The 14,110-nt window shown below is 41.4% G+C and overlaps 1 protein-coding gene across 2 annotated transcripts in view; it reads right to left on the bottom strand.

Moving 5' to 3' along the window:
* The window catches only part of ARL13B (ADP ribosylation factor like GTPase 13B), a 67,958-nt gene that overhangs the window by 42,824 nt on the left and 11,024 nt on the right, over positions 1 to 14,110 (bottom strand). Inside the window, exons 2-3 of one of the 2 annotated variants that reach the window (XM_046658406.1) lie at positions 9,325 to 9,395; positions 587 to 836 (exon numbers count right to left, since the gene is read on the bottom strand). The exons of the other annotated variant lie outside the window; for it this stretch is intronic. Coding sequence (XP_046514362.1) covers positions 587 to 836; positions 9,325 to 9,395 — 321 coding nt within the window. The remainder of the gene's footprint in view (positions 1 to 586; positions 837 to 9,324; positions 9,396 to 14,110) is intronic. 2 annotated transcript variants of the gene reach the window in all.

The following is a 14,110-nucleotide window of genomic DNA, read 5'->3' as shown; positions in this document are numbered from 1 at the left end:
AGCCCGTGCGCAGGCCGCGCCTGGTCCCCGGCGCCCTCTGATGCTGACCGTGCAGACGTGCGGAGGCCGGGTGTGCTCAGGCACCAGCCACCGGACAAAGGGGCAGGCCTACAACGAAGCGGGTCACAAGACTACACGTTCACTTCAGAAACAGGGAAACTGAGAATCAATGTGGCATTACAAGAACAAACCATTTAAGTGACTTTCGAACAAGAATACTCTTCAAGCAAAAAAGACAAAGGCAAAACATAAATGTGTTATTAGAAGAGGAAAAACATTCCACAACCTTGTTAATAGACCATTCCAAAATGCAAAGTTTATAAAAACTAAATTATCAAATAAAAGTTTATATTTGAATCCCCAGGAGAGCTAATTATAAGGCTTCTTTAGAACACAGCCTCAACCCTTCACCCCTACAGACAGCATTACAACAGGCCTGGGACAGGAACAACGTCCAGTCCATCAGAAATTTTATTATACTAGAGCGTGACTATTTTAGCTTATTCAGGATTTTGCAAGCTAGGTAAATTTCTTTATTGGCTAATGCCGCTGCCTCTACGTTGACAGTGACACCAACATGACTTACACCAGTATAGGCTTTCCCGAGATCCTAGGATGTCTTAGTACTTCTGACATCGTCTCTTTTGTCTCTTCCATTCGCTGTTCATCACTGGAATCCACAACAAATATGACCCCATAGGACTCAGCATAGTAATTCTTCCAGATTCCCCGAATTTTTTTTCCACCTCCCAAGTCAAAGATGGTGACTTCAAACTTTCCTTGTCTAAGGTCAACTTTGGAAAATCCAACAGTAGGAGCTACGTCTTCAGGATACTCTGTTTCAAATGACATAAAAGGAACAATCTTTAGACTTTAAATTAGTAACTAATTTTAAAACTTAAATGACATAAAAAGTGTTATTCATCAGACTTTAGTACTGAATAGAATGTTTATTATTTGCTTATACAATAAGCATTACATCTAAGCATACTGGTTTGGGGGAAGGGTAGATACTATAAAATAGACAACTAGAATTTATGCTCCATGCAGAGCGGATTTCTGTTTCTGTTTGTTTCATTGTTATGACCTCAGCTCCTAGAAAAATGCTACCATACAACAGGGACTTAATAAGTGTCTGTAGAATGAATAATCAGTGAACTCTTGCCGTCAAAGCTAGTGACTCTCCGAGTTACAGACAATAAAAATTTCAATCCTTCAACACCACAGCCGTCCCCAGGGGACTGTTACAACCTCTGTGCAGTCATAAAGACACTCTGAGCATTTAGAGAATGGTTCAGAAGAACCAAAGAATGGGAGAAGGCACGAAGAGTAGACTCCTCTTTTAATTAGCTGAATTCAGCTGTAATTGGAATAAAGAGACTTTTAAGGTCAGCTTGCAAACATAAAGAGTGGATTTCATTATTTCTACAGGAACATGTTTTTGATATTCTTGTAAATTTACAATTGAATTTTTTTTGACTTCTGTATATGACAACACAAAGAAGGTACAGATTGTATATGATTATAACTACCAAAGAGTGGTAATGACAATAAGAGACTAAAAAGATCACTGCGTTTCAAGAAAGACTTTAAGTGGGAGCTGGACTTAGGCCTTCAAGCTAGATAGGATTAAGACAGGCAGAAGAGTAGTCTAAGCAACAGGAATGGCAAAGGCAAGAAGTACCAACAAGCTGAACACTGCGGTTGGAGCAACCCCTCGAGACAGTGAACGCAGACTGAGAAGGTTCTGAACACAGAGCTGGGAGCCAAGGAAGGTATTTCAGCAGACAATAATTGAGGCGACTTAAGGTGGTACTTTATTAAGATTCATCTTTGCTAAAGTCTGTAGGACTGACTGGAAATGAGAGGGATAGCCACTTTTCAGAGGTAAGAAAACAAAATGAGAGGAATGGACAGAGAACTTATGAAAGATTCATTGAACCTGATGGCTGCAGTTAAGGAGAAAAAGAGTGCAAGTTTCACGTCTGCCTCTTCCACGCCCTTCATCACTGGAATCCACAATAAATCTTACGCCACTGGACTTCGTTTACAGTGCACAATGCACAATACAGTCTTAGCACACAAGCTACCTGAGGTTTGTTAAATTTAAAACAATTAAAATTAAACAGCTAGTGGCCCACCATACTGGACAGAGCCAATACAGAACACCTCCATCATCGCAGAACACTTCCTTAAACAACAGTGGTTTAGGAGCCTTATCGTTCTCACACTCTGCAACACATTTGCTATTGCAAAGATAAATTTGAAAGGCATTTGCTGCTAGGCTTATGTATGACTGAGAAACAGACTTGCAATGTACTTGCTGTCCTCGAATATACAGTGCAATACAGAGACACAGGATATAAATGGAAATAACACAAGAATGTAGATGTTCTCTGAAAAAGACTGGAGAGGACAGTGTGAAGGTGTAACACACTGCACATCTGTGTCTCCCTAAAACATATATGGAAACCCTAAGGTGATGGTATTTGGAGGCGGGGCCTTGAGAAGTGATTAGGTTTAGGTGAGGTCATGTGGGTAGAGCCCCCATTATGGGATTAATGCCCTGACAAGAAGAGACACAAAAGAGCTTGTTTTCTCTCTTTCTTTCCACTACTTGAGGACACAGCGGGAAGGCAGCTGTCTGTAAAGCAGGAAGAGGGCCCTCACCAGGACCTACCCACGCCAGCACCCTGATCTTAGACATCAGCCTCCCGCCTCCAGAGCTGTGAGAAATAACTGCTGTGTAAGACACCCAGTCTGTGGTGTTCTGTTATGGCAGCCTGAGCTGACGAAGACAGAGAGCATTCAAGAGGAAAAGGGGAGAGAGGAGGGAGGGTGCACTATAGTCTAGTGAAATGGGAACAAAGTCTCAAAAGCTACAGAGGTATGACAAAGAAGGGAGAAGAACATTCTGGGCAGGGGCAGTGTAAGCACAGACAAAATGATGGCAACATTCCCAGAGAACCCATTCAGCCTGAGTAATGTTTTCAGGGTTACATGGTAGGCAGAGCCAGGACTCAAACCCAGGTCTTCAGGACTTTAGAAGCCGACTTCTTCTGACACATGGAATACCTGCACCCACTTTCCTATTCTTTCCTTTGGCTCCTACTCATGATTTCAAGACTAAGGACTAAATGTTCAGGTTTTTACTTTTCCTAGAAATCCCTGTCTGATGATTCCTTTCTACTTCCAGTATCACCTACATCCTCTAGCATAAAACAGGTATACCTCACTTTATCTTTTCAAAAAACAAGCTCTTCATTTCATTGATCTTTTCTATTCTCTTTTTAGGCTCAATTTCATTTATTTCCCCTCTGATTTTCATTATTTCCTTCCTTCTACTGATTTGGGGTTTCATTTGGTCTTCTTTTTCTAGTTCCTTTTGTGTAACGTTAGATTGTTTACTTGATATTTTCCTTGTTTCTTGAGGTAGGCCTGTATTGCTATAAACTTCCCTCTTAGTACTGCTTTTGCTGTATCCCATAGATTTTGGCATGTTGTATTTTCATTTTCATTTGTCTCCAAGTATTTTTTGATTTCTTCATTCACTCAACAGTTATTCAGTAGCATTATGTTTAATCTCTGCATATTTGCGACTTTTCCAGATTTCTTCTAGTCAATTTCTAGTTTTATATTATTGTGGTTGGAAAAAATGCTTGATGTTATTTCAATCTTCTTAAATATATTGATACTGGTTTTCTGGCCTAATATGTGATCTATCCTGGAGAATATTCCATGTGCGTTCAAAAAGAGTGTGTATTATGCAGTTTTCGGATTGAATGTTCTGTATATATTTACTAAGTCCAAATGGTCTAATATGTCATTTAAGGCAAATGTTTCCTTACTGATCTTCTGTCTGGATGATCCATCCATTGGTGTTAGTGGAGTGTGAAAGCCCTACTATTAGTGTGTTACTGTCAATTTCCCGTTAAGTCTCTTAACATTTGCTTTATGTACTTAGGTTCTCCTAGTTGGATGCATAGATGTTTACAAGTGTTATACCCTCTTGTTGGATTATTCCCTTTATCATTGTGTAGTGCTCTTCTTTGTCTCTTGTTACAGTTTTTGTTTTAAAGTCTATTTTGTCTGACATAAGTATTGTTACCCCAGCTTTCTTTTCATTTCCATTTGCATGGAGTATCTTTTTCCATCCCTTCATTCAGTTTGTGAGTGTCTTTACATCTGAAATTTGTCTCCTGTATGCAATGTATATATAGGTCTCGTTTTTTTACTCCATTCAGCCACCCTATGTCTTTTGATTGGAGCACTTAGTCCATCAACATTTAAAGTAAGTATTGATAGGTATATACTTATTGCCATTTTGTTACTTTTTTTCTAGATGTTTTTGTAGCTCTTCTCTGTACCTTTCTTCAACTCTTGCTCTCTTCCCTTATGATCTGATGACTTTCTTTAGTGTTATGTTTGGGTTCTTTTCTCTTTATTTCTTGTGTATTTATTATAGGTTTTAGGTTACCATGAGGTACATATATAATAATCTATGTATACAGCAATCTATATTAAGTTGACAGTCTCTTAGGGTTGACTTCATACTAAAAGCCCTACACTTTGACTACTACTCTCCACATTTTGTTTCTGACATCATATTTGACCTCTTTAAATTTGGGTATCCCCTAAACACTTACTTTAGATATAGATAATTTCAGTAGTTTTGTGTTTTGACCTTCATACTAGCTTTATAGGTGGTTGATCCACTACCTTTACTATATATTTGCCTTCACCAGTGATGTTTTTTCTCTGATAACTTTCTTATTCTTACTTGTGGCCTTTTCTTTTCCACTTAAGGAAGTTCTTTTAACACTTCTTGTAAAGCAAGTTTAGTGGTGATGAACTCCTTTAGTTTTTGCTTGCCTGGAAAATTCTTTATCTGTCCTTCCACCTGAATGATCACCTTGCTGGGTAGAGTATTTGTGGTTGTAGGTTTTTTCCTTTCAGCACTTTGAATATATCATGCCACTCCCTTCTAGCCTGTAAGGTTTTGCTGAGAAGTCAGCTGATAGGCTTATGGGGTTCCCCTTGTACGTAACTTGTTGCTTTTCTCTTGCAGCTTTTAAGATTCTCTCTGTATCTTTAATCTTGACATTTTAATTATAATGTGTCATGGTGTGGGCCTCTTCAGGTTCATCTTGTTTGGTGCTCTCTGTGCTTCCTGTAACTGCATGTCTGTTTCCTTCCCCAAGTTAGGGAAGTTTTCAGCTATTATTTCTTCAGATAAGTTCCCTGCCCCTTTGTCTCTCTCTTCTCCTTCTGGGACACCTATAAAATGGATGTTAGTACTCTTTATTGATGTTGTCCTAGGGATCCCTTAAACTATCTCTGTTCTTTTTCTTCTTTTTCTGTTCATCTTCAGTGATTTCCTCTACTCTTTTTATCCAGATTGGTGATTCCTCTGTATCATCTATGCTGCTGTTGATTACCTCTAGTGAATTTTTCATTTCCATTATTGTATTCTTCAGCTCTGATTGGTTCTTTTTTATATTTTTTAATTGCTTGTTTAAGTGCTCATCTATTCTTCTCCCAAGTTCAATGAGCATCCTTATGATTATTAGTTTGTACTCTTTATCAAGCAGATTGTTTATCTCTGTTTCATTTAATTGTTTTTCTGAGGAATTGTCCTGTTGCCTTATTTGGAACATATTCCTTTGTCTCCTCATTTTGCCTCCTTCTCTGTGCTTATTTCTATGATTTAGGTAGGTCAGCCATGTCTCCTGACTTTGGAAATGTGGATTTATGTAGGAGTTGGCTTATGGGGCTCAACAGGGTGCTCACGTCTCATCACTCATGCCAAATGCTCCAGAGCTGTCTTCAGTGTGAGTTGCATGTGCCCTTCTGTTGTGATAGGGTTGCTATTGTTGCAGGTGTATGGGTAGACTGGGCTAGCATCCAGACTGGCTGGTTGTGAGACCTGGCCATGTGCTGCTGTTACAGGTGCATTATTGGGCTGGGCAAGCCCTAGTGTGGCTGGTTGTGAGGTATGGTAGGTCACAACTACTGAGGGTTTGCTGTTGAGTGTGGCTGGTCGCTGGGACGTGGGGCAGACAACTGCTGCAGGCCCCCAGTGAGGTTGGCTGTGACAGGGTTGTTGCTTACTCTTGGACAACACAGGACTCTGCTGCAGGCTGTCTGTATGGCCTGGGAGTGTGCCAGTGCCTCAGCTGCACTGGTGGGTGGGAAAGGGCCTGGTGTAGCACCACCCAACTGTTTCAGGCATCTTGGTAGGCAAGGCAGATCCCTTGCGTGGCTGGTTGTAGTCCAGCAGTGCAAGTCTGCTGCAGGTTCACTAGTGGGCAGGCAGGTCCCTGGGGTAGGCTGCCTGCCCTAGCAGGCTAGAGGAAGGATTCCAATGGCACCTGCCAGTGTCTGTGTCAGCACGGCTGAACTAGGTCACAATATTGGCTGCTGCCAGGGTCTCAGTCCCTGGAGGGCTGGCCCAGCTGCCTCCTGCCTCTCTGGTATGTGCTCCAAGCTTAGTAAGTGAGTCTCTTTTACCAGTGGACCAGGCATTTTTCTATCTGGGCCAAATGAGTCTGTACATCAGCCCTTTAAGAGCAGGTTTTCCTTTCCCTGAAGTACTATAGCTTTCCTGGGCATATTCCCCATTGGTTTTCAAAGCCCAGTGTTTTGGGATCTCATCTCTTTTGTGCTGGCTCTAAGGTCTGGGGTGCCTAATGTGGATCTTCAATGCTCTGCTCCTCTGGGAAAAGCTCAGTACCTTTGAGATTGTTCCCAATCACTCCTGCCATGGCTAGGGTGTGGTTTTTCCCCCTGCAGGACTGTATCTCTTCCACCCCTCTGTGTTGTCCCCTGTTGTGGGTGTTCTTTTCATGCAGTTTCAGATCTCTGCCAGAGGAAACAGCTCCACAGCCAGTTGGAAGCTGTTGCATCTGTGGTAGGAGGCAAGCTCAGGATCCTCCTCCGCTGCCATCTTCCAAACTCTCTCTCCATTGTGTTTTTTACAAGATCCCCACCAGCAAGAAAATTATGAGTCACTGAAGGCTCCTGATGGTTAGCATTTTTTAACAATAAAATAATTTGAAATTAAGGTATGTACATTTTTTAAGACATAATGCTATTGCACACTTAACAGACCATAGTGTACAATAAGCATAAATCTATATGCACTGAGGAACCAAAAAGTTCATGTGGCTCACTTTATTGTAATATTCGCTTATTTGTGGTGGTTAGGAACCAAACCTGTGACATCTCCCAGATATGCCTGTGTTTGTCTTCTTGCTTGTCTTCACAAGCTTGTACCTCCCCAAGAGCTGGTCGCCACAAGCCTGTACCTCCCCAAAAGCTGGTCGCCACAAGCCTGTACCTCCCCAATAGCTGGTCTTCACAAGCCTGTACCTCCCAACAGCTGGTCTTCACAAGCCTGTATCTCCCAATAGCTGGTCTCCACAAGCCTGTACCTCCCAACAGCTGGTCTTCACAAGCCTGTATCTCCCAATAGCTGGTCTTCACAAGCCTGTACCTCCCCAATAGCTGGTCTTCACAAGCCTGTACCTCTCAATAGCTGGGCCCCATCTTTGTATCCTTAGCACTCAGCACAAAGCACAGAGTGGCTCAACACCACAACGCCAGGCTGCTACAACTGCTGAGCTGCGGTCCTTACATCCGTGCTTCCTTTCATCCTTCCATTTATTTATCCATTTATCCATGCCTGTAATCATTTATCAAGTGCCCATTATAGATCAGGCATCATACAAGAACCAGGGATACAAAGACTTATGGTCCCCAATCCTGAGGATTTCAGTAAGGTATCCGTGTTAGACAATCTTTAGAAAGTCCAAGACAAAATGAAAATATATAATCAATAACTATTTCTTGGGCATCTATTATATGTACTGTGCAAGGTCCTAGATATACAAAGATTAATAAGATCCAACTTCTGATCTTACAGAGCTCTTACATAGAAAAAAGCTCTTACAAGAAAAAAGGAAAAACAGATATAAACAAATACCTACAATATAATAAAGATGTGTTAATACCCAACAATAACAGGGACCAAAAATTTACACAAAGAAAAATTTTCCAACCCCAAATAACAAGAGTTCCTTAGGAGGTATTAGGAAACAGCATTGGATAGTCAGAGAATCCTGGATTTTCCAGCTTAGTACATGGCTGTTTAGGATAAAGACTACAATCCCCAGTCTCTGTGGCAACTAGGAGCGGCAGTGAGAGCAGGTTCTAGGTAGTGTGCTACTGGTGTACTATTAAATATTTAACCAGCTTGGGGGGTAGTGTTTGCCAATTTCCATGGTATAAATACTCCTATCGTGGCCAATTTCAAACTACCAGTGTGAAGTACCCCAACACAGAGTTGGGAAGGGATGTGCCTAAACGGCTCTCACTAGCTGATATAAACCAAGAAGAGCCAGGAAGAGCCAGCTCCAGACTATCACTGGTATTGGTCAATGGCATGTAAACTGAAGTGATGTGGAGGCTTCTGGTTCAGGCACTTCATGGAAAGGAAGACGGCCTCCCCTTGCCCTTTCCCTCTTTCCTTCCAGCTGAAATGCACATGCAGTAGTGAGCCACCTTGGACCAGGTAGGCAAGGAGAACACTAGGAATGGCAAAGCAAATGGGAGAAGGACCCTGAGTCCCTAACACCATGGAGGTGCTATGCCAGTCTTAGACTACTTTTGCCTGTGCTGTTATGAGAGAGGAATAAACTTCTATTTTGTCAAGCCACTGTTATATTAGGTCTCTGTTAGAACAACTGAACCTATATCCAACTAACGTAATCATTTTGACATCCATGAAGAAGAGAAGGTGACTGAAAGAAGTGAAGCTCAAGACAGGGAAAGTATTCTTATGTTAAGAAGCTATAACAACACTATAGATGAAAGACATTGAGGGTCTGGACTTGGACAAGAGTAATACTGTTAGAAAGGAAGCAGACATATCTCAAAAGAAACAAGATAAAAAAAAAACAGAGAAGAGGTGGGGCCTTCTGACTAAACTCTGGCTGAGAGAAGGTAAGCGGAAGATGGGTACCCTTAAAGGCAGGGGCACGTCCTTTTTTACTTTTCCTTTTTTACTGGCTAGAAGACAGATGTGATCCCTCTGAGCTGATCCAAGGCCTCAAGGAGCCTCTGCACTTCTGCATTTATTCAAATCTGAAACATGATAACAGGCTGGTACCATTAAGCCAGAGTCTGTTCACCATATTGGCCACAAGTATACTAAGAATATCAAGTAATAGAGTGCACACTGTCTGTGGCCAACAAACATGGAATAAACCAACGCAAACAAATAAGTAGTTCAGAATACTGTCATCATAAATACTCTCAGCTTACCTCCTTGGATTCCCTTCGCCGTTGCCGTTTTACCAGCATTATCAAGTCCCACCATCACAAGAGTCACCTTTCTTAAAACAACAAAAATTTTAAAATCACTGAGTTAATTCAATATTGAGGAAAATAAAAGTAAATTCATTTATTCAAGCAACATTTAAGAAGCATCAACTATGTTCAAGAAAATCTGCTGGAAACTAGAGGGTACAATGATGAATAAAATATAGATTCAAAAAGCAAAATTCACAAAAAATATCTTTAAAGTGTCATCCTTTTGTTCTCTAAGCAAAAAAAGGGGGACTATACAACAGACAACCCAAAGAATAGAAGAGGAAGGGAGGGGGAGGGAGGGAGATTCTAACATACAAGTTACTCTTCCTGCCTAAAGACTCAATTATAGCGCGCCCTGGGGGTCCAGTGGTTAAGATCTGGCACTCTGACCACTGTGACCCAGGCTCCTGTGCCAGTCAGGGAACCACACCACCCGTCTGTCAGTGGTCATACTGTGGCAGCTGTGTGTTGCTGTGATGCTAAAAACTGTGCCACCAGGATTTCTCATACCAGCAGGGTCACCCATGGCGGACAGGTTTCAGCAGAGCTTCCAGACTCTGACAGAGCAGGAAGAAGAACCTGGCCACCCACTGCCAAAAAACTGGCTGTGAAAACCGTATGAATAGCAGCAGAGCACTGTCTGATAGAGTGAACATGAGAGGGTGGGGCAAAAAGGCTGGGCAGGGTTCTGCTCTGCTGTCCACAGGGCGGCTAGGAGTCAAAAGTGACTAACAACAACTATAAAGACTCAATTTTCTAGTTAATTGAATTCTAAGGATTATCACAAATCTGTTTTTCCTTGTGAAATTACATAAGAAAAGAATTATTGTTAGGTTCCAGGGACTCCTGGTGTGTTCAACTTTGTCTTCAGATAGGCAGCACCTCACCAAGTATAAATCTTAACTATAGTATAGTAACATGATTCTTAATTTAAGTGCTAACATATTTTGTCAGGGGGTTCCTACAATTATAAAGCCTAAAATGTTTCTGATGACATCCTATACTTTGTAGAGTCAGAAAAAAAAATACAGTATAGTTCAATTTTCCAGTTGAAGAAACGTAAGCCCAGGGTCCTAAGACAATGAGTCGGTTACAGAGTCAGAACTAGAAGCTAATCCACCTAACTCCTGGGGACTTCCTAAACCTGGGACAGGCATAAAGGTACAAAGCTACTATACTGGTCCTATTATCGTGTTGATTCAGTTCAGCACTAAAGGTCACTTCTGTTCCAGGCTGAAGCACTGCACAGTATAAGAGGGGGGACCATCCATTAACACCATGGATTTGGGAGTATAGAGGGAAAACCACAGCAGAACACAGGGCCACAGGCCTATGGCGCAGAGGCAGGATTTCTGCTAAGTACAGCAATTCTTCCCTGGCAATGATCCCAAGAAGGGTTAAAAACAGACCCTACATGGCAAGAAAGGGTGTTCTTTCACCTCCCTAGGCCTGGTTCTTTGAGATCTGGCCCTTTTTTTTTTTTTTCCAAATGTCTTCAAAGAGTCTGAGGGTGATGCATTCCAGTTATGGGTCGCAAGCTGAAGAAGAACAAATTCAGCCTTGCATAAACCAAAGGGTCATTTACTAAACAGTCACTGACCATCTGTACACCAGACATCAGTGTTCCAGGTACTTGAGATACACCTGTGCTTATTAAAATCAGCACTACAACAATGAAAAATGAACAAAAACAGAAAAAGAAACTCTTCCCTTATTAAACTTAACATTTTACTGACAGGAGACAACAAGAATAAATATAAAAAATATATATAAAAAACAAGAATAAATATAAAAAAATACATAAAAAACAAGAATAAATATAAAAAAATATAAATATACCTATTCTCATAAGTAATAGAGAATGTTAGAGGTGATTAAGGAGTACAGAAAGAAGAGTAGAACGGGGTGAAGGGGTGGGATGGGAGGCGGGCTGCAGCTTCGTGTGGGTAATCAGGGCAGGCCTCACTGGGAAGTCAAGTCTGAGCAAGGCTTGAGGAAGGAGTTAGTCTGCAAGTATCTGGGCCAGGAGAGAAGAGCGGGGTCAAGAGCACTCACGGAGCATGCAGGAATGCTCCAGCATCAGCCAGAAGCCAGGGGTCTAAAATCCAGTGAGAGAGGGGTAGGGAAGAAGGAAGGAGGGCAGATACACATGAGAGGCCAGATCATGTGGGGCCCTGATGGCCAGGGTGAGGACTTGTAGCTTTTGTGAATGAAATTAATCTACTCTCCATGTAAATTTCCTTTGTCATCCAGGAGCCTTAGTCTCCTCTAAACGTTCAACCTTTGCTACCCAGCATGGGGAGTAAATGGAAGCACATCTACGCCTGAGTCAGTGCAAGAATAAAGTAAGTCGCCATTAGCAGCACCCCCTAGCCCATCCCAGTCACCAGTGGTGGGGTTGTGGGAATGCCACAGTGAGCCACAGCAGCTTATGAGTTTAGGGAGCTGACGAAGTATGTGAGGTCTAGGTACCTCCATCCATGTGGAAATTTCACCTGGATTATCAACTTTGAAAAATATGAGGGTATTTCTTAAGAAAGCTGCAAGATATTTAGAGTATAACTTCATTTTTTTTAAGAATTCATAAGCACCAAGTATTAAAGAACAAGATTTAAGTACAAAATAATTTCCTAAACAAAATATAGTAAATGACTATCCAAAAAAGATAATGTAGAATTTAAACAATATTTTAGATAATTCAAGTTATTAGATATACAATGAATTAGACTAAAATAATATTAAAGCTAATTCAATTGCTCTTTAACAATTTATAACGCATTTCAAGATCTATAGCACTTCAAACATCACCATGAACTAAAACAATTACTTTTGGGGAACAAATCCTGATTTTGTGCTTGTTCGTATCATTTATTCTATAAATGTTCATTAAGCACCAATTACACAGGAGCAAACACACACAGTCCCCAGCCCTCACAAGCTTAGAGCCTGACAGGAAGCAGGCACTGAGAGGCAAGCACGCGTGACGATCGCTATCAGGGAAAGACGACACCTATGCTGGAAGCCAGGGAGGACCCCGCTACACAGACAACACTGGGTCGGCAGTGCCCAGGAACATCCTGGAGCCGCTTCCCATCCCTGTGAGCCACAGCAAAAAATCTCAAATATCCCTCCTTAAGGAAAACCGCCCCTCATTCTCCATTCCATGGGTAGCATCCTATGTTTTTCCCCCATTCTCGTCAAGATTTCAGTTAAAAAAGATCTTCCCAATAATTACTATTACACATTTTGAAACACTGCTCTTAAAGCTAGCTCCCAAGGATGTTAGCTTTTACCTTAAAAGCTTTCCTTTTTTAAATAGAATATTAGGTTCAAACAAAAAACATCCTTCACACACGAAAATCACTTTGGAAAATGATAATCACGCTGAGACTAGTACAAAATAAGCCTCTGGATTTCTGTTTTTACTTTGACTACATTTGAAGTGGTTGATTTTTAAGACCATTATGCTATATACTTGAAAATGTGGCTTTAATTAAATATCTGACGTAATTAAAGCCTTAATGAATAAACATAACATTAGCAGTACAAATGAAAATCACAGGATGAATTACTGCAGTGCCCGATAACAAAGCTCTAAATTTATGCTTTCAGAATCAAGTGGGGTTAAAAGGTTAACATTCACCTAACACTAAAAATTCTATGCAACTCTTTAAATAATGAAGACGTACAATCTAACACATGTTAAAATGCACGTCATCGTTGCTTTTTAAAATATGGTAAATTATCACCAATTGGGAACAGTTTGGCTGTGACATAATAACAGAAAAATAAGACTGTCTACGTCTTTTAGTCTTATGATTATTGATCAGATACATTAGCCCTTCAACTGAAAAAAATAATATACAGTGTTCTTAGGTTTATAGTGTCTAGAAAAGTTGACTACAGCAATAAAATCAATCATTTAGTCATTTGGTCAGACGGTAATTCAATAAAAGTGTACCAGGCATTATGGACACAAAACTGCCTGAGACATGGCTTCTACCCCAGAGTGCTCATCCTCTGAGAGTGCCTGAAACACAAACGAATATTAAATTAGTATATGGTGACACCAGGACAGTTTGGAATGCTTATCTATACAGCCGGCCCGGTGCATCTGTGGGTTCTGCATCTGTGGATTCAACCAGCCCTGGATGGAAAGGCCTACAATAGTTGTGTCTGTACTGAACATGTAGAGACTTTTTTCCTGTCATTATTCCCTACACAATACAGTCTACTAATCCTCACATAGCATTTACACTGTATTAGGTGTTACAAGTAGTCTAGAGATGATTTAAAGTACACGGGAGGATGTGCACAGGTTACATGCACACACCTCGCCACTTTACAGGAGGGGCTTGAGCATCACGGACTGTGGTGTCCCACCTGCCGCCAGTGCTGAGGTGCTACATGAGCACAGAGCGAGGGACTTCATCTGGCCTAGAGATGCAGAAGGTCAGAGAAGCTTCCTATGCAAGGTGATGCCTCAACTAAGTCCTTAAAGTGGAGAAGTTTGCAGAGCAAGCGGAAGGTGCACACAGGAGGAGGACGGATGAGGAGATTCCAGACTGAGAAGACATCACAGTAAGGAGGTGAGAACCGGCAGGGTGATGAGCTACGAAAGCCAGGGTTTAAGAGGGTACATCAGGGGAGCAACCTTAAACAAATGGAGAACAGCTTGTGAGCCTCAAACAATCACAACTCAGTACAACTATGGACTGAATCTACAGGGAACTGGACG

Source organism: Equus quagga, chromosome 4 (genome assembly GCF_021613505.1).
Source record: "Equus quagga isolate Etosha38 chromosome 4, UCLA_HA_Equagga_1.0, whole genome shotgun sequence".
NCBI classification, from domain to species: domain Eukaryota; kingdom Metazoa; phylum Chordata; class Mammalia; order Perissodactyla; family Equidae; genus Equus; species Equus quagga.
This window is presented reverse-complemented; position numbering and strand designations above follow the sequence as displayed.